This window comes from Chelmon rostratus, chromosome 8 (genome assembly GCF_017976325.1).
Source record: "Chelmon rostratus isolate fCheRos1 chromosome 8, fCheRos1.pri, whole genome shotgun sequence".
Taxonomy (NCBI): Eukaryota; Metazoa; Chordata; class Actinopteri; order Chaetodontiformes; family Chaetodontidae; genus Chelmon; species Chelmon rostratus.
Window position 1 is genome coordinate 19,691,159 of NC_055665.1, and position 20,468 is coordinate 19,711,626.

Here is a 20,468-nt window from a genome sequence, read left to right on the forward strand (position 1 = left end):
TTGGACAGAAAAACGATGTAAGACCCCCAACTTATGTCCTGGAGTAATTATATCCCTGAAATACGGCGTTCGTTTTCTGAAAATTGTGTACTTAAATGGCCAGGAATGGTGTTCCGTTTTCTTTTGTTGAAGAAAGCAGTGCATTGATGCCAATGCCAAGGAATGGCAATAGTTGGTGTAGTTACTGTACCTCGACTGTGAGGGAAGCTAGAGTGAAAGTAACCACACTGACAAAATAAATGGATGGTGTGCCCTTGAAATTTTATTTTTTAATAAGAGGCTAAATCTTGCATGTATACTTTTACTTAGATATTGACTTCATATAAATAATGTGCATATTAAACATTGGATGTGCTTTTGTGTACATATGTGTTTTGGGTGTTTTTGCCCTTGAAAGTAATTTTTTATTTTTTTTTTTTTAACTGAACAGCACTTCCTTCTGGCTATCCTGCTTGCCCATGCCAAGCTGCTCCCTCTCTGCCCAGCACAGGTGGTAGGGGCTGCCAGGCACCCTGTCTGGGCTCGGCTCATGCTTCACATTGGCCCAGAAGATGGGAACAGTTGTCACACTGGTGAAACAAACAGGGTTTAAGGGTGCTTGTTTTGCGATGTGGTCAGACTTCGAGATGTGTTTTCTGTGTGTGTCTTAGACAGCACTTGGTGGTGTGGTCTTTTCTTGGCCAAGGACTGTTTGATTTGGACATTTGACATGACAGCGTATAACAAGGTTGTAGCTATCCCAATCCTAACAAGACACTTAATTACAGAGAGCATGGAAAGTTACTCTTGATGTATAAACAACCTGTTTTCATTAATGAGGTTGATTTTGCTGATTGGCACCCGCTTTTCAGTTTGTTATTTGTTGTTTATGTCGCTCCTGCTGCCACTGTTTGAATTACTCAGCAAACCAATTAGCCGCTCAACTTCAGAATGAAGTGAATATGATTGGGTGGTTAGAGATGCATCCCTGTGAGGGAAATCTAGAGAAATCCAGAGAGACCAGAGGATGAGAGAAAGCATCCGAAATTCCCAGAGACTCTGTTTTCATAGACTTTCTAAAAATAGATTTTGTATCATAAACACATTTGTGTCTTGTTGGTGACACAGAATATGTTAGTAACATGTCAGCATTTGCTGCCATTTACACATTGAGTGATTTCATTTGTGTTGTCTTATATGCACATTGAGCTCTAGCAGATTTTCAGTTTAGTTGAAGTCTGGGGAAGGCTTAATCTTCATTTTGAGGCATATTTAGGATCGCTGTTTGGGTGCAGCATCCAACTTTGTTTCAGCCTCTGTTTCTTTGCCGTTGGCTTCTAGAATTTGTCGGTACGTCTTTAAAAACAAGGGTCTCTCTCAGAAAAACAGACCTTTCTCAAAGCAGACATTTGGACTTGTGAAGCACTAATCATGGCTGCATTCCATTTATAGGTGTTTCATGTCCAAGACGCATGCTGCCCCACTGGTGTGGTGTGCTGGAATCCAAATGGAACAGAGCGATTGTTAATGTTATTAGTTACACCTGTGCTTTTCATTCTGTGACAAGTCCAAATGTGAGCCGTGAGTAAGGTCTGTGCCTTATATGCCTCTGGCTGCCACATAACTCCAAAGCATAATAAATCCTCGCCAACGTTTAACAGTTCATAAGATTTTTTTTTAACCATAACCCACTCTTTTTTTTTTTTTTTTTGCAAGCCTCACATTTTGTGATGATGGCCAAAAAGTTCAATTCTTCTTTCATCGGTCTGCAGCACTTTGCTGCAGAAAGCCTCTGCTTGATCCAAGTGTTGTGTTGCATACTGAAGGCAAGGGTGCCTTCTGATGGTGCTACAATGGAAAAGCAGCATGGTACTAGCAACAAGCAGCAAGCTGGCTGAAAATGTTTAAATTTGCATCTCATGCACTAACAATATTCATCACAGTTTATAGTGTTATCTGCTCTGTCCTTTTTTAAATGCTCTTAGACTGAATAAGACTGTATGACAGTAAAGTTCGTCTCTTCCTGATATCGCGGTTTTATTTTTCAACTCTGCTAGCTGTGTCAGATGCCACTATGAATGCAGTGCAGGGGCTCAACTCAAGCCAATAACACAAAGGTTCAGCTGTATCACGCTAAAATGTGTGACAGTCATAAGTGTCAGGGAGCTGAAGCAGCCCCCTCAAATGACAGGCAAAATAACACCTTAAGTACCCATTCCTTACTGTGATTCTCATACTTGTACTTGTTTTCACTGATCTATTCAGTAGCACTTGGTATTGGCTCTGTGAAGTGATCAAATTCAGTGATTAACCACCAAGTGCGATGAAAAAAGACGTGTCTGAATTACTCTTACATCTCCCTTTTATTATTCCTGGGTCCACTCTAAAAGACAACGATTGGCACGACCTCTTATGTCAGGAAACACAAGCAATTATCTGAGAAAAAAGTTCGCATAACAACTGTAGAATAAATGCAAATTAAACATTTCTAGACTTTAATCTTTTCAAAGGCGTGTTTATGATGCAGTGTTTGGCATATGCTAACTTGTGCTATCAGTCTGGCTATGCTAGTTGGCTAGCATTTGCTTGCTAAGCAAATGATTAATATCTAAGCTACTGCCAACGTCCTGCTCTCCTCCCATCCCACCTGTTCTCCAGACATTTTAAATTACTTTTGCTGAATGTTTTCCTTGTGAAAAATACTAAGATATGATAAGATAGCAGGTTTAGGATTAGAATATTAATGATCATTCATTTTAGGCTTAGCTGACTTAGCTTGCTAGCTTGTGAACATTAACGATTTAAGTCGACTGAGCCCTGCTGTTCTCTGTAAAAAGGGCAATGTACCCAGATCGAGACGGCATGGTCTTCAGTAAATATCTGCCTCATATATTTGCTATGTAAACAGCTTCCCCCCTCTTATTTTTGAGTCCATATCATAGTATTAATAGGACCCTGACAGAGGAAAACAGAGCACTTGGTGCAGGGAACTCATTTGTAGTGTTGCAGAAATCTTCAGCTTTGCTTTGGAAAACTGGAGCATCGGCTTCAGGTTCTTTTGGCTTGTCTCCATCCATCACATTCACCTCCTCTTGAGGTTTTAGGTGATTGCAGCCTCCTCGCCTTCCCTTTATCCTCGCTCTGCTTCATTTTCTTATGGCCAATTTGGTCTGCAACAGGTGTTTTCATTATTTATAGGCTACCTACCTGATGTCAGAGAAGCCAGATTTGAAATGGACTCTATACCAGGTGAAACTATACCTGGCCAGGAGTTAACTTGCTCCAGCAGAGTTATGGATAATCCATAGGTGGTCATTCATATACTGTTTGTTGAGAAATAACATCACAGACTGTAAATTTGTTGCATGTATCTTTTCCTACTGGTTTGTTTGAATATTTTGCTAAAAAGTATGTGTGAAAGTTGCTGGCCAGTGTCCACTGGAGGGGATGTTTGGAAAAACAAATTAAAAAAAAAAAATCTTAATCTTCTTAAACCAAGGCAAAGTAATGGATGTGAAAACACAAACAGAACTAATTAAAGCTAATTACATCAGCATTTTCCTCTGGTAGAGTGTGCGAGGTTAGTCCTTGGTTTTTTGAACTTTAATTGTTGTCTGACATTTTCATGGTGGGTTAATTGAAGTCAGGGGGATTAAAAATGCCTCTGCCATGATCTCTCCATTCCTCGCTGTAAATACACTGTTCAGCATGCAGCGAGGCGTGCACGTGTGTGTATGTGAGCGTGTGTGTTTAGTGAAATGCTAGCCCCCTCCTCTTCTGATAAGGTCTACCTTGGGGTTAGACCTTCAATACATCACTCTACCTGCCCCAAATGGGAAATTGATTTCCTCCGTTTTTCCTTGCTCTTCCTCAGTGAGGCTAATTAGAAATCACTTGGCAGCCCACCTTCAACGGAAATATAGAAACATCAAAGGTATCATGTGCACTGTTATGTGTTAGGATTTTAGGTGGCACCTTTGTCCAAACCCCCCAAAAAATTCACAGATGGCCTTTTGCCCCTTGTCCCCAGTCTCTCACCTCTCCTCTGTCCCCGTCTCGATCTCTCTATCAGAACTCTGTCTCTCTCTCTCTCACTCTAGTGTAGATCTGAGACCGGCTGTTAGCAGCGAGCCGGGGCCGTATCTGCTTTTGAATGCTCACCCAGCGTTATAAATCAAGAGTGTGGGTCCCCCGGGTGCCGTCACCATCGCCATCAGTTCCACTGTTTTATTCATCCGCTCCTTTGTCTCATCATGATTCTGCCCCCATTAAATTGTGTGTGTGTGGGGGGTTGGGGGTGGGGGTTGTCATAATGTATTACCGCAGACTGCTGCTAATCCAGGTGGGCTGTAGGGAGTAGGGGGGTGGTGAAAGGTAAGGAGCAGAGAAGGATGTGACAAGGAGGAGAGAAATAGAAGGGCTGAGGATGAGAAGAGGAGAGGGGACAGGATGTTTGAGGTGTGGGGAAGGGGAGATGGAAAACAGAGAAAGTTACGGGGGAAAATTAGAGCAACCGTGGAGAGTTTGAGGGGATAAAGGAAAAACCTAGAAGAGATACAGAAGAAGATGGACAGCAAACGTAAACTGCTGTGAGAGAGAGAGATGCTGCGGCGTTGAAACTTTCGGTGAAAGATGGAGCAAGCCAGCGAGGAAGAAAATTCCAATGAATGGGAGAGCAGCAGCGAAAACGGAAGGTCAAAAACCATTTTCATAACAAGTGGTGGACGCGATAGAGGAATGAACAAATAAGTCAGAGACTGTGGGCGACCACTAAACACCGATCGGTGGTCAGTGCAGCAGGGGCTTACGCAGTTCCTCCTTTAACCTCTATTGATGCAAGGAGCTGTGTGTCCTTTGACTTTCTATCAAATAATATTATATTTTCTAACTCGGCTGCTCATATTTTATACAAATGATTCAACTGTTTTATGCCCATTCAAGTTTTGGAAGTGCTCCAACTTGCAGTCAGCTAGCACTATGCAGAAAACGAACAGGACGTCTACTTGTGGAAGCCCGAATGCCTGAAATATCTCCTTCCGCTACTCTCTTGGGCTGTGTTAATCACAGCCACATAACTCCAAAGCATAATAAATCCTCGCGTCCTCGAGTCCTATGTTTGCTCAGCCAAGTCTGACGGTTGTGGAGTTTTTTACGCAGGTGAAGCCCCATGGGATGTGGATGAGACACATTATGTGGGTGGTGCTGCAAACTAGTCTAAACAATTGAGCTGCTTTTTCAAAGAAAGAGTTCAAAAATTTAGGAGCTACAACCTCAGGAGCACAGTCACCTTTTGTCTTGAGCCTCGGGTGAGGAACAACCAGCTAACCCTGATAGTTGGTCCCTCAGATTCCCACCAGTGTTATACGGCTGCAGCGGCTCTTTCAAATGTTGAGCTGGATTATGGATTTGATGGGAAGCTACTGTAACAACATCAGGGCTGGTGTTACATGAGACCTTTTGGAGGACTTGGTCAGAAGCAGCATTTTGAACCACTTGTAAGTGGTTCAGGGACGCCTTGCTAACACAGGCGAAAAGGCAGCACTCAAGACGGGAGGAGATAAACGCATGTATAATCATCTCCAGCTCAGCTGTGGACACAGTGGGCCGGAGTTTAGCAATATTTCTTTGCTGGTTTGAAACAGGAGTGAATCAATCAATTTACATGCTGGTCAAGACTCAAAGCCTGGCCCATAGAAACCCCTAGATTACAGAAAGTAGGTTGAACAGAAGACGATAAAGAGCCAGACTCTCCATCACCTTTGGGACAGCACCACCTGGGGCTGAAATAAGAACTTCTGTTTTGTCAGTATTTAGCTGTAGACAATTATCTTCCATCTAATCTTTAACACAGTTGAGGCAGTTCAGTAGAACACACAGTTTTGAACATTATTTAAACATTTAAGTTTGGGATCTGCCTCAATGATGTGCCAGTGTTCTTGAGCTGTTTTTAAAATTCCTTTTCCGGCCTTTCATACATGTCCCAATTTCTAATTTGAATTTGTCTGCATTTATGCATAGTAAAACTGCCTCACACAGTCTTTTTAGGGCCTTTATATCCTCTAAATATTATAGTTAATTTAAAGGGGCTGCAGAAGTATGGTACCCTTCATACTATACAAGCGCTGTCTGTGCTTCCTCTTACTAGCATGCATGCTGTTAAACGAACATTGACAAGCAGATCAAATGGAACTCTTTTCCCTATTTCTCCCGTTCAAAAAGATAAAGCAGGATGTGTGCACATGTGAGCAAACAAACAGGCACACACCATTTCCCCTTCCACATCGTCTCCCCATTCCCACTGTAAAACCAAAGCCTGTGACGAGCGGCGCTGTCAAATGTGCATATGGTGAACTTGTCAGTGTGTTATGCACACAAAGCTGCTTCACCGTGCTCTCCCCCGTGCACCAGCGCGTCACCGAGTGTGTCTGCACGCCTGTTTGTGGCCTGGCGTGTGCGTGTTTGGATGTGTCGCGCGCGTGTCAGGCAGGCATACTCTCCGCAGGGCTTGCTTAACTAAGATTAATTGCACCTAATCCACTGTGCCAGGTGGAACATGGACCGCGGTGGGTGCGCTCACACAAACACACAGATGCGCTCACAAATAGGCGCACACATCCCATTACAGCCGCACTGCTGAAAATTAGCCTCGTACCTCTCCTGACACCCTGGACCAGACCACAACTCGATACCACCATTTACTTCCCGACAACTCGCACATTCATCACCGCTCCCTCCTTCCGACAGACGAACACGTGGTCGGACAAAGTGCCACGACAGAGGGACAAGCTATCTACTCTCTCATATCAGCAGCAGCCGACCTTGACGATGTGTAGGAAGGAACGTGTTTGTCCTCTTTTCTCTTAAGAGAAGCAGAGGGAAAGAGCGTGCTCAAACGCCTTTGACGGTGTCCGAGATGCAGCACGTCTGTAGGAACGCGTGCTCTGATAGGCTCACTCAGTTTTACTGAATTAGCGCAAGTGAGACAAGATCAGCAAAAAGCTCGCTGAGCTGGGTCGTAAGGTGATGTTAAGAATTAGCAGCAGAAATGAGCAGTCGTGATTTTTGACTAATTCCTTGTTAGTGTAGTCGTCTGTATATTAAGAGTGTCCTTAAATGAAAACCTGCGTATTACCACGCTGTTGAGAAATGCTGATTATTCTGTCAGGTCGCACCTCTCCTGATTGACAGTGCCATTAAAGGCTGCTTTAAATGGAGGCAGCGTGCCAGAAATGATGATTTGAAAATGTAATATGGTCAAGAAAAAGCGTAGGTGTCATATTTTGACAGTAAACCATAGCTAGCTTCCTTCATGCTAAACATTTACTTGTATCATTTACTACATAAATGATATCATTTGATAATTTATCCCTGTACAGGTGTCATACTGCATGATCCTACGGTAGTATCAAGGTCATGACTCATCATTTTCTCCTCTCTACATACTGAACCCGGCCAGTTGTCATGACATAGGTCAGCTGCTTTCCCGTGTGTCATCTCTGACTCTCTCTCTCTCTTTCTCTCACACACACACACACACACACACACACACACACACACAGACGGTCGTGTGCTCTTTCAGTGTGCTGCATTCACAGATGAAAGACGCAGTCGTCTCCCTCCCTCTGCGTCTACCTTCCACTCTCTCTTCACCTCTCTATTTCTGTCTCTCATGTATGTCATAATGATGTTGAGGGGTAGTCCTCATTAATCTTGTGGCTGTGTTTTCATGCAGATAGCGTATCTACACCTCCGCATCCCAACCCCCTCTTTTTTTTTTCTCTCTCTCTGATGTTCGCACTTAGTGCTGCTAGATGAACTCAAGTACCCCTTCATCAGCACCGCCCGTCATGTTTTCAAATGTGTCCAATGGATGATATTTGACACTATTAATTACATCACAGTGGATATTGTTACAGTATTTTTTTGTACTACTAAACTGTTTTAGGCTGGATTTGTCAAGCTTTTTGCAGTGGCAGAAGCTGATGTTTCAGCTGTTTATCCACTGCTTTGAATTATTGTAACCATTTCTGCATTACTTTTAACCACTCATTCATTACTTTTGGCAAATTCTTTCAGTTTTTTTATCAATTACTTTTACCTGTCTCTTTCAGCTGTCTATCCATTATTTTAAATAGCTATTTGAACTGTTTATTCATCATTTTTAGCCAACAATTTTAACCTTCCTTCAACTTGTTTAGACTCTTTAGATATGACTCATGCTGTTGAAGTGTCACAGCTGAATCACTGGTCTTTACTATAATTGATAAATGGTTCAGTTGTTATTTTTATTTTCTGAGTTTTAGGTGAAAAGGGTTTCATATCTTGTATGTGTGGTTATTTTTCATCTTTTCTTCATTCGGTTTCTCTTTATTATCAGCTGCAGCAAAAACCTGGAAGCCATCGTCACATTCTATACCTGCATAAGGACTACTGCTAAGTCAGCCGTGGCTGGCTGGCTGGCTGGCTGTGAAAACTTTTCTGAGACAGGAGTGGAGATTGAGAACAAATGAAAGAAATCAATGAAAGGCTTATATAGGTAGCACTTATGAGCTCGCTCAAGGGCAATGTCGGTTAGCTGAAGGCCTAATTGGCGTATTGCATTGTCGCAGTGGAACAATGGACAACATCCTCCCTAATGAGACATTGTCAGAACCTGGCAACTTGTCGAGGGTCTTGTCTTCAGTGGCTGTTAATGAAGGAAATAAGATTTTCAGCCACTTTTGTCAGTGCCTTTATCTGTTCCACATGAGCAGCGTGGAGTGGGAATGGATATATTATGCATTTTCAGAATGTCAAGTTCTGTCGCAGCTGTACACTTTTTTAAACATCTCACCCGAAGGGTGCAGGGTGCAGACATCGCTGTGCATTTTCACATGTCAAATCTCAAGTGTCCTTGAGAATAATGTCCCCTTTTTTTTTTCTTGCGTTCCATTCACTGCAAAGACATTTTTTCGCTTTCTAGCTTGATTATATTTCAGTCCAGGAGGAAAGAGCTTTTTCCTCAAGAATGAATTATATGTCCCCTCAGATATGAATTATATTGACCCGCAAATGTACCGGGCATCAATGAAACACTGGGTCTCTGGGAGCTGAGGACTCTACAGTTCACCAGTGATTTCTAATGTGATGAACAGACACAGACAAGGAGAAAAGTGCATTACTATCAGCAGGTATTCTCAGCTCCTGTTTAGGTAATTCAGAGCAGTAGCAAGGTTAAGCGAGGATGGGTAAACAGTGAAGCAGCAGCGGAGCAACAAGGCAGAACAGGTAGCTAGTCTCAAGGCCTTCAAACTTCAAGATTCACTTTGTTCTCCATAATCGCAGATGTAGTGACTTTTTTTCCTATTATTTTGTATATGGGGTAAAGTTAAGCCAGGCGTATTTATAGAATGCTTTAAAGGATCGTCACAGAGGCTTTTAAAGACAATGAGGATGCAAACGTGTAAACACAGAGGCGGTAAGCACCAATCTCTGTTTTTACCTTACAAAGCAGCTCGGAGTTGGTGTCGAGAAGTAAATGAAAGTCAGAATAGAGTGCAGAGTGGGTTGTCAGCTGCGTTGAATGAATGGGTCAAGAGCGTGGACTCATTGAATTAGGGTTGGTGTGTTGAGTCCTGAGGGCGAGGTGGAAAAAAATGGAGAAGCCACGGAACTGCGCCTGTCTCCGCTCAGCAAAACGCAGGTAGAATAACACCACCTTGAAATTGTAATGCACCTGAACGTTTGATTTTTCTCTCAGCTCTGAAGTATTTATGAAATGCCAAGATGAGCAGGCTTTGCTGTCACCACTGAGCACCACTGGAAAAATGGGAGGAATTAGTCATTTAGAGCAGCCAGCAAAATAAGCAGTCCCATCAATCATCCAGAATGGCTGTTTTTTTGTGTTTTTCAGTGTCAACTTTGACAGGATATTGATGGGTCAACACAAAGTAAAAAAACATATTTTATAAGTCCAAGGTAAGTAAGGTAAGAAAGCCCATCTCTCTGCCGCTGCTGCTCTTCACAGTGCAGTTCAAGAAGTGTATTTTTGTGTGGAAACCAAGCTTTGAACAGCATCTTTCCTCACCTTTTCTCTTCATGTATGCCTTATCAGTGACCCATCCAAAGCTCATCATTCTCCCTTCATTGTGACTAAGAGAGGGGAGACTTTAGACAAAACCTAATCAGGTTATTTTTGACAGAGGTCTGATTGGCCCACCTAACCTAATTTTCAACCATTCACATTTCCTGTTCACCAGACTGAGAGAGTAAAGGAGGGAAATGGAGGGTAAAGGAAATATAGCTTGCCAAGTTTCAGACACTTGACATCATTTTGTTCTATTATTCATCTGCTCAACTTGACATTAGTGGATAGAAACTTTGGTGTGTGTGTGTGTGTGTGTGTGTGTGTGTGTGTGTGTGTGTGTGTGTGTGTGTGTGTGTGTGTGTGTGTGTGTGTGTGTGTGTGTGTGTGTGTGTGTGTGTGTGTGTGTGTGTGTGTGTGTAAAACTGCAGCAGACTTTCCAGGCAAGGCCCCGTCAGCCCGTCAACATGGTGATTACAATGTGTTGTGACACATAGGTACGTGCATCCGCACATTCAGGGACACGTACACACTCACACACATCTTGCTGCCCGAGCCGAGATGTTGTGGCCTGCAGCAGCATGCAAGGTCTGATGCAGTTCACCTCTTGTGTCATTGAGTATTAGAGTATGGACTATCTGTCTGCTTCATTGCGGAGACACACACACACACGCTGGTAGTGCCTTGCTGATTCTCACTTTTACCATTACTGCCCAAGATGAGGAGTTTAGCTCCAAGCTGATAAATACCTCCACTCCACCATGCATACGCATACACACACACACACACACACACACACAATACAATACATGAACAGCATGCAGCACACGGCATTCTTAGACTTCACACATCTCAGACTCTGTCTTTCTTTTGGAGGCTCCACACGTTTAAGCGCACACACCTGCTCTCAAACACATTCCTGCTCTCCCACATTTTGCGCCTTCACTCAGAACCGCTCAGTCCTGTTTCCTCCTCCATTTTCTCTCCCCCACTCTGATCTCATGGTTTCACACATACTCTTTTAAATACACATTCATTTTGTCTCCGTATCACACACGCACACCATACCTTTCCCCCTCTCTGTCACGCACACACACAATCAAGCAGTGCAAAGGGAATGGCCAGTCTCATTCCCTGTCTGGCCCCCGGACCCAGATTGATTGATAGGAGAGGCGGCAGGGCAGCAGGAATGAGTAAGGAATAGCAAACAGTGGCGCATGCTCCCACCTCTGCGCCTTGATGATATTGTTAAATTGGCTATTTTCTGACTGTTGCTGCTCTTCATGTGCACGGGTTCTTATTTTGTTTGTTTTTTGAGAGAGAAGATAGAGGGCCTGTAAACTAGCTTGTTGTGCTCGGACCTACATTTTTTGGGATGTTTGAGTGTCTCTCTGCTCAGGCTCTATATATCAAAGGTATTTGAGCCCCCCTCCTCACCAGGCCAGTGAGCCATGGTGTCTTTCTTGTCTTGTACTGAGAAAGACAGTAGTAGTTTGCCTTGTCTTTTGCTTTTTTTCAACATCATCAGTCCAAAGCATGTTTGTCAGAATGGGCAGAGCATTCTCCAGAGAATTTACCACTGTATTGTGGAGCATACACAAATACACGCACGCATATCCACCTATGTCAGCTGGTCACACACTTTGTTGGGCTGTTTCTCTTCACAGTTGTAGTTCTTGGTGTATGAACAAACAAGGCAGTGATCCTGTGGCATTTACAAGGCTCTGAGCTCTGTATTAGATCTGTGGTGGATGAGCTGGCTGGCCTGCCACTGGCCTCTTGTCTCAGTCAGCCGTCTGAATCTCAGTTCAGCTATCAGGCTGCATGCCGGTTGGTTGTCTCTGCGTGTGTCGATCTATTTCTTTCTGACCTGGGTACAGCGTGTGGTGGGTTGTTTGTAAGTCTGCCTGTCTGCTTGAGTATATTGCGGAAGCCGGGTGTCTTCTTGATTGGTAGAGTATGAGTCAATCACCCTACTGCCTTCAGAAAACCTTCAGTCTCCTGTTATTGTAGATTTAAATGCTAATTAGTTAAAGAACCGAACCATGTTTTTACATCTTTGGGGCATTGTTTAAGTCAAGCATAAATCTTCACAAAAATCAAGCTTAGAAATAAAGTGAACTGAAATTCAGAGGAACTCGAGCATTAGCTGAACCATTTGGCTCCACTTTTTGTTTCTGTAACAAATTAGAAAATGATGTGTGAAGAGCGACATGTCACTGTCCCTGCAGAATGATCTAAAGCTTCTGCCAAGAACCTTGTATGTTTGCGTGTGTGCGTGCACTCCGTGGTCACTTGGTGGTCTGGGCTGTTAAGTTAGCTTATCAGCTCAAGGAAAACACTGTGCCGTTCTATAAATTTCTTTGGCATTTACTCCACATGTTTGAAGTCCTCAGCACTTCAGTGGTCATCTCGATCCACGCCTTTGAATTCAATCTCCTAAATTTTTCACAAACAGCCGGATTAAACCCAGTTGTGAAGACGTCAAGGACATTGAGGGTTAGGGGAAGCTGGACGCATGAAGAAACCAACTTTGAAGTCTTTCTGAAATTATTGTAAATTAGCAGGTTAATCGACAACCTCAGAGTGGGAGATGCACAAATGCGTTTGTTTGCAGGCAAAACCCCCACACAGATCTAATCTATTTAATGAGTAATAAGTAAGTGATGACATCCACTTAGAAAACCAACTGATTTGACACTGCACATAAAAATATTGTAGACACATTAAAGTTCTAAACAAGTGGGAAGGGAGTTGGCTATGGGATGAGACAGGAGAGGCAGCGGATTGGTTTTCCTGCCTCTGTTGTCAGTCCACCAGCCTTCAGCTTTCGCTTCAGAGACAGATCACTTTGTGCACAATTTCCCTGCTAATGACGGGGTGTTGGGGCAGGTATACGCATCAGTAGCGCTTGAGCGGTGAGCACACATACTGATTGGTCTACAAGTGGAGAGACAGATACAGAAGTTAGGTGGCGGGCTGTCTTCCCTCTCCACTGAAGTCAGTGGGTCTCAGGGTCTGCTGCTAGCCTGCCCCTGGGCAGAGCCACACTGGAACACACTAACCCTCAGTCTGCCACAAACACTCGCTCCATTCCTCGCGTGCCCTCTTTTGCTCCTTCCAGTTCTCGCATTACTCTCAAGACGCTGGAATCTTCCCCAACCTGCTATCCCTACCAGCTAATTTTTCTTCATGAAATGTACTGCAGGCACATATCTCCAGTGGCTTTTCTACTACGGTTAGGGATTACATCTCAGAAACACAAACACAGTACCAGACACTACTTGACACCTCCTCCTCCTCCTCCTCCTCCTCCTCCTCCTGCGGTTTGTCACAGAATTGCAACAACGGTCTGCAATCCCTCTTTTCCCCCTCAGACACCCTATCTTCCTGAATTCCTCTCCTTCCTTCCCATCTCCTCCCCGCTGTATACCCCCCATCTATCTACTCCGCTTGCTTTTTGTCTCACTGGCCATGTCAGTCACCAAACAAAAAGGCTAGATTATAACGCTAGATTGGTACATCCAGTCTATCCCCACAGAATGGGCTGTGAATAGGGCCTCTTTGCCTGTCAGCCCCCATCCAGTGCTTCAATCCAGATGTTGTTAAAAATTCAGCCAGACCTCATTGTCAGGAGGAAGAGGCACCTCAGCGCTGCCCTTCTCCTCATGCCGCACTCCTGCAGGGGTTGAATGTGTAATCGTGGGCAGAGCGTTCTCATTTGTTTCCCTAGTGGAGTACAGCGGAGGCAGCAGTGGAACGAGTGTGTGTCTGTGTGTTCGTTCAGCCAGTCACACTGTGGGGACTCATCTTCCTCACAGGGACAAAATGCAAGTCTCCATAATGTAAATCATGAAGTTTTAGGGTGAAGACTTGGGTTAAAGTTAGGATATTGTTCGGGAAAGTCTCAGGGAAATTAATGTAAGTCTATATACTGCCCCCAAAAGTGATGGAAATGTGTGTGTGCGTAGGCAGTTGGTCAAAGACTGGATAAACTGGTGATGGAAGTCACCCCCTGCTTTACATAACATCACCACCAGGGGTCCAGCTCAGGCCATTAAAAAGAAGCCAAAAAGACATGTCACCTGTGTAATGAAGTGACGTTACATTCACTCTCTTTTCTTTCTGCTCTCCTCTCCACCCTCTTCCTCTTTCCTTTCTCTGTTCCCCTGTACAGGGTTCAGACAAAGTTTGGTAAATGCCTCATTTTTAACCGTTATGTTTTCAAGGTTAGGAATATGCTTTGAATATACTCCTTGAAAAATGCTTGATTTCCAACAAGCATTTCACTGCTGTAAACTAATTTAAATTTTAAATGAAACAATCCTGTTGTCATATTTGCTTGTTTCCAGGCAATGAAGTTAGCAGGCTTTAAATAATGATGATTCAAACATACAATCAAAGTTAATATTAGCAGCTGGTACAATAGACAACAACAATGTTGCTGTGAGTATGAAAGAATTCTGTAAACATTTTTGCCGTTACATTCATAGCAACAATTTAGATGTGATGATAAAGGCTTCGAGAGTCTGGAAATGTTTGGTTGAAGTACCTTGAAAGTACTTGAATTTTACTCTTAAAAAGTGGTATGAACCCTGCCTTTATTCTTTTTTTTTTCTTCTTCCTGCTTTGACACCTTCTTCTGTCTTTCTGTCCATTTGCTTTCCACCATTCCTCTTTTCCACCTTTCCCGTTTGTTCTCGTTAACAGCCCCAAAAGGAGAAGGATGAGCTCTACAGACTGGGGTCTGTGGGGCCACAGCTGCCCAATAACACCCTGATTTATCAACCTCCTCCAGCTAGCCTGCATGGAGATGCTGTTTTGCTCGCTTGCGTTGGTTGTTACTTACAGCCGGCGAGGCAGGTTGTTTGTATTTCTGGCCGAGCGTCCTTAGGATGTGTCTGGCGTAATGAAATGGCTCTCCTCGTAATGTATCTAGCCTTCTCCCCAGTAGCTGAAGCCTGTCTGTGTATCTATCTTGCCTTTTTCTCTCTACCAGGATATATTTACTGACATGAGGAATGAAAGGGTGACTGGTGATCCCGGTTGATGTTTGTCTTATAAATCTCCACCACAACCACTCGGTAACAGAAGATAAGAACTCTGTTTTTCTCTCTTTCAGTGCATTTCTCCTTCACATCCTTTCACTCATTTTTTCATTGTATTGCTCATGTTTCTCACATCTTCTCCCTCCCTCCTTCTGTTCGTACACCACGTCCAGTTCCAGATGGAGACCAGATATTCACAGATCCAAAAAAAAAAAAAAATCCCCAAGCTGATTTGAATGAAGTTCATTCTGAATTTAAATCTTTCTCTCTCTCTCTCTCTTTCTCTGTCCCATCCCTCTAACTTTCCCTCTCTCCCTCCATCTACCTCTCTCTCTCTGCCTCTAGTCCAGTACCAGATGGAGATGATGCGTTCTCTGCGTCACGTCAACATTGACCATCTGCATGTGGGCTGGTACCAGTCCACCTACTATGGATCCTTTGTCAGCCGAGCGCTGCTCGACTCCCAGTTCAGCTACCAACATGCTATCGAAGAGTCAGTTGTACTGATCTATGGTAAGTAGTACGATACTATATCACTCATACATTGTCCACAATATCATATCCAAATCAACAACACAACTGTGTATTCCATCAGGGGGACAAACAACAACTAGTCCCAAATGTCCATAGGTTGGGCCTGTCACATCTGCTTAAAGAAAATATGGCGTTTGTCCTAGTTAACCCCATCTGATTGAAAAACTATCTATTATTAAGTAAATTTGTCCACTCCGAAGCACAAAACCTGTGCTTGTAAACAGCGGCCATTTTCCTCTGACATCACACTCAGGGTTGGAAGCTCAATGCTTCTCAAAAGAATAACTTGTCATCCTGCTGTTTTATAGGTTGCAGGTAATTGGGCCATCCGGTTCAGAGTAAATCAACATATTTGATAACCCATTAGATACCATTAGACAACAGCTAGCAACTACTTCCTAGCTAACATTACCCTTTAATAGTTTTAACATCTTAGGTAAGATGTAAATGAATTGTCAGCGCACACCTTGGACACGTGTTTAAGCCTGGAAGTAAAACACTCTGGATGAAATCTAGTTTGCAGTGCAACCTGGCTAACATTAGCTGTCTCACTGTCTCTTCACTGTTACACATACAGATTACATCCAACACGAAGTGGTTGTGTGGCACAAAGAGGCTGTCAAGACTTGCCTGCTTCATTACATTACATCAGGGGTTGGGAACCAATGGCTCGCGAGCCAGATGTGGCTCTTTTGACGGCTGCATCTGGCTCGCCGACAAATCCTTTGCACACGCGCGAGCCAGCGACTAGAAAGCCGGTTCGCAGTCATTTCAGTGGGAAAGTGGCAAACATACATGTCGTTGTGTCTATCTATTTATCTATCTATCTATCTATCTATCCATCAATCACAAAGGCAACGCAGATGAGGCAACGCAGATCAGGTAGTGACAGGCACTGTTTAAGTGAGGCTGCCATATTTTGCTGTCGAAAATAGCGGTCGATGTGCGCATGCGCAAAGGGGCGCACTACGGCTTGTCGTTAATCCCGCTGTCAGCTAACTAATTTTTGACACGCTTCTGAGAAGATGGCTAAAAGAAAAAAAGACGACGAGTATCGTACTTCTCAGCAGGAATTGACAGAGGAATTTGCCTTTGTGGAGAAAGCTGGTTCTGCTGTGTGTCTAATATGCAATAATAAAATTGCATCTATGAAGCGGTCAAATATAAAGCGGCGCTTCGACACACGCCATGCTGCATTTGCACCAAAATATCCTACTTGTATTTTTAGTTTTAAACATATTGTATGGCTATCCTGGAATTTCATTCAAAAATATGTGGTGTTCATGGCTCTCTCAGCCAAAAAGGTTCCTGACCCCTGCATTACATTATGCTACATTTCAAGGTTGCTTTCATCCAGTGCGTTTTACTTCCAGGCTTAAATAAATGTGTGTTGATATTGCAGAATGAATTTACATCTTTCCGATTGTATCATGTAGCGAGGAAGTGGTTGATGGGTTATCAGATATCTTGGTTTACCATGATCATTCCCAGACAACCACTAATAACAGGTTTGTGCTGGTGTGCAGCACCAGTCAGCTCCACAAAATGATGCTGAATCATCATGAAACATTGGAAAAAATCACAAAAGCTCACTCAGGTTCAGTATACAAGGTCAGAATTAGTTTTACTTCTCAGGCACTAAAAATGGCACTGCAACCAGGGAGTTGATTACAGTCATTTATGGTTTGTATTCTTTTAAGTTTCAGCCATGATTAAACAATCACAAGTCAAATTTAGTCTCTTTAATCAATAGGTATCCAAGAATAGGACTGCCACTGAGGAGTCTTATAATGTTCTGCTGTGGTTGACATTCAGAGAGTCTCTGCAATAAATCAGAGTGAAAGATGTAGGAAAAGATTAGTTGAGGTTGCAAACAGAGTTTTAAAAAACAATGGTTATGTTTCAAGATAAATCTTGCAAGTGTCTACATTGACAGCGAGTACATTTCAAATAGAATTGAGGAAGCTGGAAGAATGTTGCGTGTTGCAGGAGATCAGTGATATGCAAAGTTAAGATGATGTCAGCGTCATTTCGCACAATGCAAGCTGGTAGCAGACGACAAGGTAGCCAGGTGCATTGTTGGTTCAGTTTCCCACCGCGAACACCCGGGACATGACCTCCCAGTAAATCGGCAGGTGAAAAATTGCGAAGCCACGTCTCATGGAGCTAGCACTAGTCAGCCCTTGAAAGGCCAACAGCAGAGGAGGCAGTGACGAGCAGAAAACATGGGGGATAGACAGGATTAACAAGGTAGCTGGTAGCCACTAACATGACACTTACGGACGTCATGTGCCTGCACCTGCTTCACACTAAAGAGCTTCAAGAGCTGGCCATAATTGCTGCACCACAAATGCCATCCCAGATGGTGTAAGCCTTCTTTCAAATGACAGCAATATTAAAACCTGTCACTATCAAACAGTGTGCATTTAACTCTTCAGTGTCTAAATAAATGCAAATTCACCACTGCATAACCTCTCCAAGAGTTCACAGGCAGTGTATGACTACATTACTTGGATAGGTGCACATTTAAGTAAATGACAAGGGTAATATGTGGTTTCTGTGAGAGTACAGCTGTTTTTGTGTGTATTCATGGTGCTGAAATGTGACTCACATCACGGGCTTTTAAAAGCTGAAGCCATATAATCAAATATAGACATTGTCAAAATGCCAGATGGTATCAAAATAGCATTTTCTGCCTGCATTGCACACTTCATAATGCGCTGGGTTTACCTCCTTCAGGTTTATGAACCGAAAAATAAGTGTATAATAAGTACAGCCAGTGTGGCACAACAAGTCTTTCTAGCCTCACTGACCTGAGATCACAATCTTTGATTAAAACAGCTCAGTGTGTTTCCACTCACCTCAAGTCAAGAGAGAGGCAGCAACCAGAATTGTCATTTTAAAAAATGATGAACACGGCTTTGAATTTCATCAATGTGTCACTGCTGGTTAGTGTAAAGGACTCCTCCTGGTCCTTCTCTCCAAAATCACTCTAGGGTTGTCATGTTCTTCGACAGACCAAACCCATGATAGGCAAAGATTAATTTTGACCAGCTAACATATGAACCCCTCTCATCCAGTCCTGCCAGGCAGTCAGCCAGCCCTTTCTCATTCTAAACGAGGACTCCTGTTAATGTCAGTCAATAATGCAGCGCTTAATGGATCAAAGCACCTCAAAGGAATTGACATTATCTCTGTTTAAAGTCAAAGGGAAGGAAAATTGATTTCTTTTTTGTTCTCTTCGTCATTAGCCCACTGGTCATTTATATGCCGATGGATGGATCAATCAGGTGGCCAACTGGCGAGTTAATAGCTTCCATCCCATGACGGCTTGGAATTAAAAGTGGGTTGTTAAACCAAGTGGTTAAATATGTTCACAGTGACAACAGTTTTCTAACATGAAGAGAACAGTTGAAGAGGTTAAGATGGACAGGCACAGAGCTGTAACAGCTCTTTGTCCAGAGCTTTTAAGGTAGGGACAACAAATATTAATAGCAAGCTTTAAAGTGTTCTGCTTCTTCTTCTTATTATTATTTATTATATACAAGATTTAGGGATACTCCAGCAGTTTTTCTCATGGTGTTTAGTTTATTTGTCAGGAGGAGTGTTAATGTCTTCCGTAGCCGTGGAGGGAGCTTTAGGAAGCTTAAAAAGATGAAGTCATTAGGGGTATCTTGTCTGGGGTTAGGACACGTAAATGCTAAACGTGCGTGGTTTAATCTGTTGTGACTCCGCAACATTATGTAATACTAAATCACTGGCGTACCCCCTCTTATTGCATTGGCTATATTTAGATATTTTCACTTTAATTTCCTTAGACAGTAAAGTGATCACCGTTCTTAAAACTGGATTTAAACATCTGATGAGACCAGAGGCTCCCTGACATGTGAAATGGCAAGAGAAACGGTCCACAATAGATCCCTGCCAGTTTAAGCACTCCGTGTCAACAATGCGCACCCTCTCTTTGGCTCAAATTTCACTTGCATTTTTGTCACTCACTTGATTTTCTGGGTTTGGTGCTTGCATCGCATTTGCACACCGAAGACAAAACCAAAACAATCCCCTCCCTGTTCTCCACATCACGTATATATGATGTGTGCACCGAGAAACATTAGGAGGCCAGTAGGGGCTCAAGCCATATCATGCAGGAGTTTAATTCAGTTGCCAAGCCTCCTATGGATAGGAGAGAGTTGTCTTAATCAAATGTGGCTGTCACCGACCAGTCTCTGTGGAGATTGGCCAGCATGAATTTAGATTGGCTCTGTCTTGTTTTGGAGATTGGCTGTGCTGTAGGCAAATGGCTTGTCACAGTTGGCTGTTGGGACGGGAATAATTCAAACTAAGATTTTTGGTAGACTGTAGTTTGGTGGTTGTCAGTCTGTCCAGTCAGAGCCAATATGGCCACTTTTTCTTTATCTATAGCAAGTAGCATAAACAAGACAACAGAAAGTGGAATAGAACGTAGCCATTCCTTATTGTCAGTCTTTAACCTTTTTTGTCTTTAAATGTTACTTTAACTCAACTCTTCAGTTTATTGAATTGATTTTGTACAAAAGACAGCCTGCTGTGCAAAATGTAATTTGGCAGTAGACAGACCAGTAGCTCCTCCACCCCCCTCCTTCATGAAATGGATAGAATATGATTTCAGTTAAATGACAAAATCAATCAAGTAAGAGATCTGATGAGAGGTGCTGTGTCTCTCCTGACTGATTGTCAGGGTAGCTCCTCTCCAGCTAGCTTCTTTTATTTCACCCAGTCATCTTTAAGGTGCCCTTGCGCAAGACGCTTAACCTCTGACTTCTTCAGTAGATGCCCAGAGGTCAGCAGTAGAGGACCATGGTCCA

General features: G+C 43.2%; 1 protein-coding gene across 1 annotated transcript in view; it reads left to right on the plus strand.

Moving 5' to 3' along the window:
* Window positions 1–20,468, plus strand: part of LOC121610655 (eukaryotic translation initiation factor 3 subunit H) — a 51,888-nt gene that overhangs the window by 15,187 nt on the left and 16,233 nt on the right. Inside the window, exon 3 of the mRNA XM_041942877.1 lies at window positions 15,436–15,603. Coding sequence (XP_041798811.1) covers window positions 15,436–15,603 — 168 coding nt within the window. The remainder of the gene's footprint in view (window positions 1–15,435; window positions 15,604–20,468) is intronic.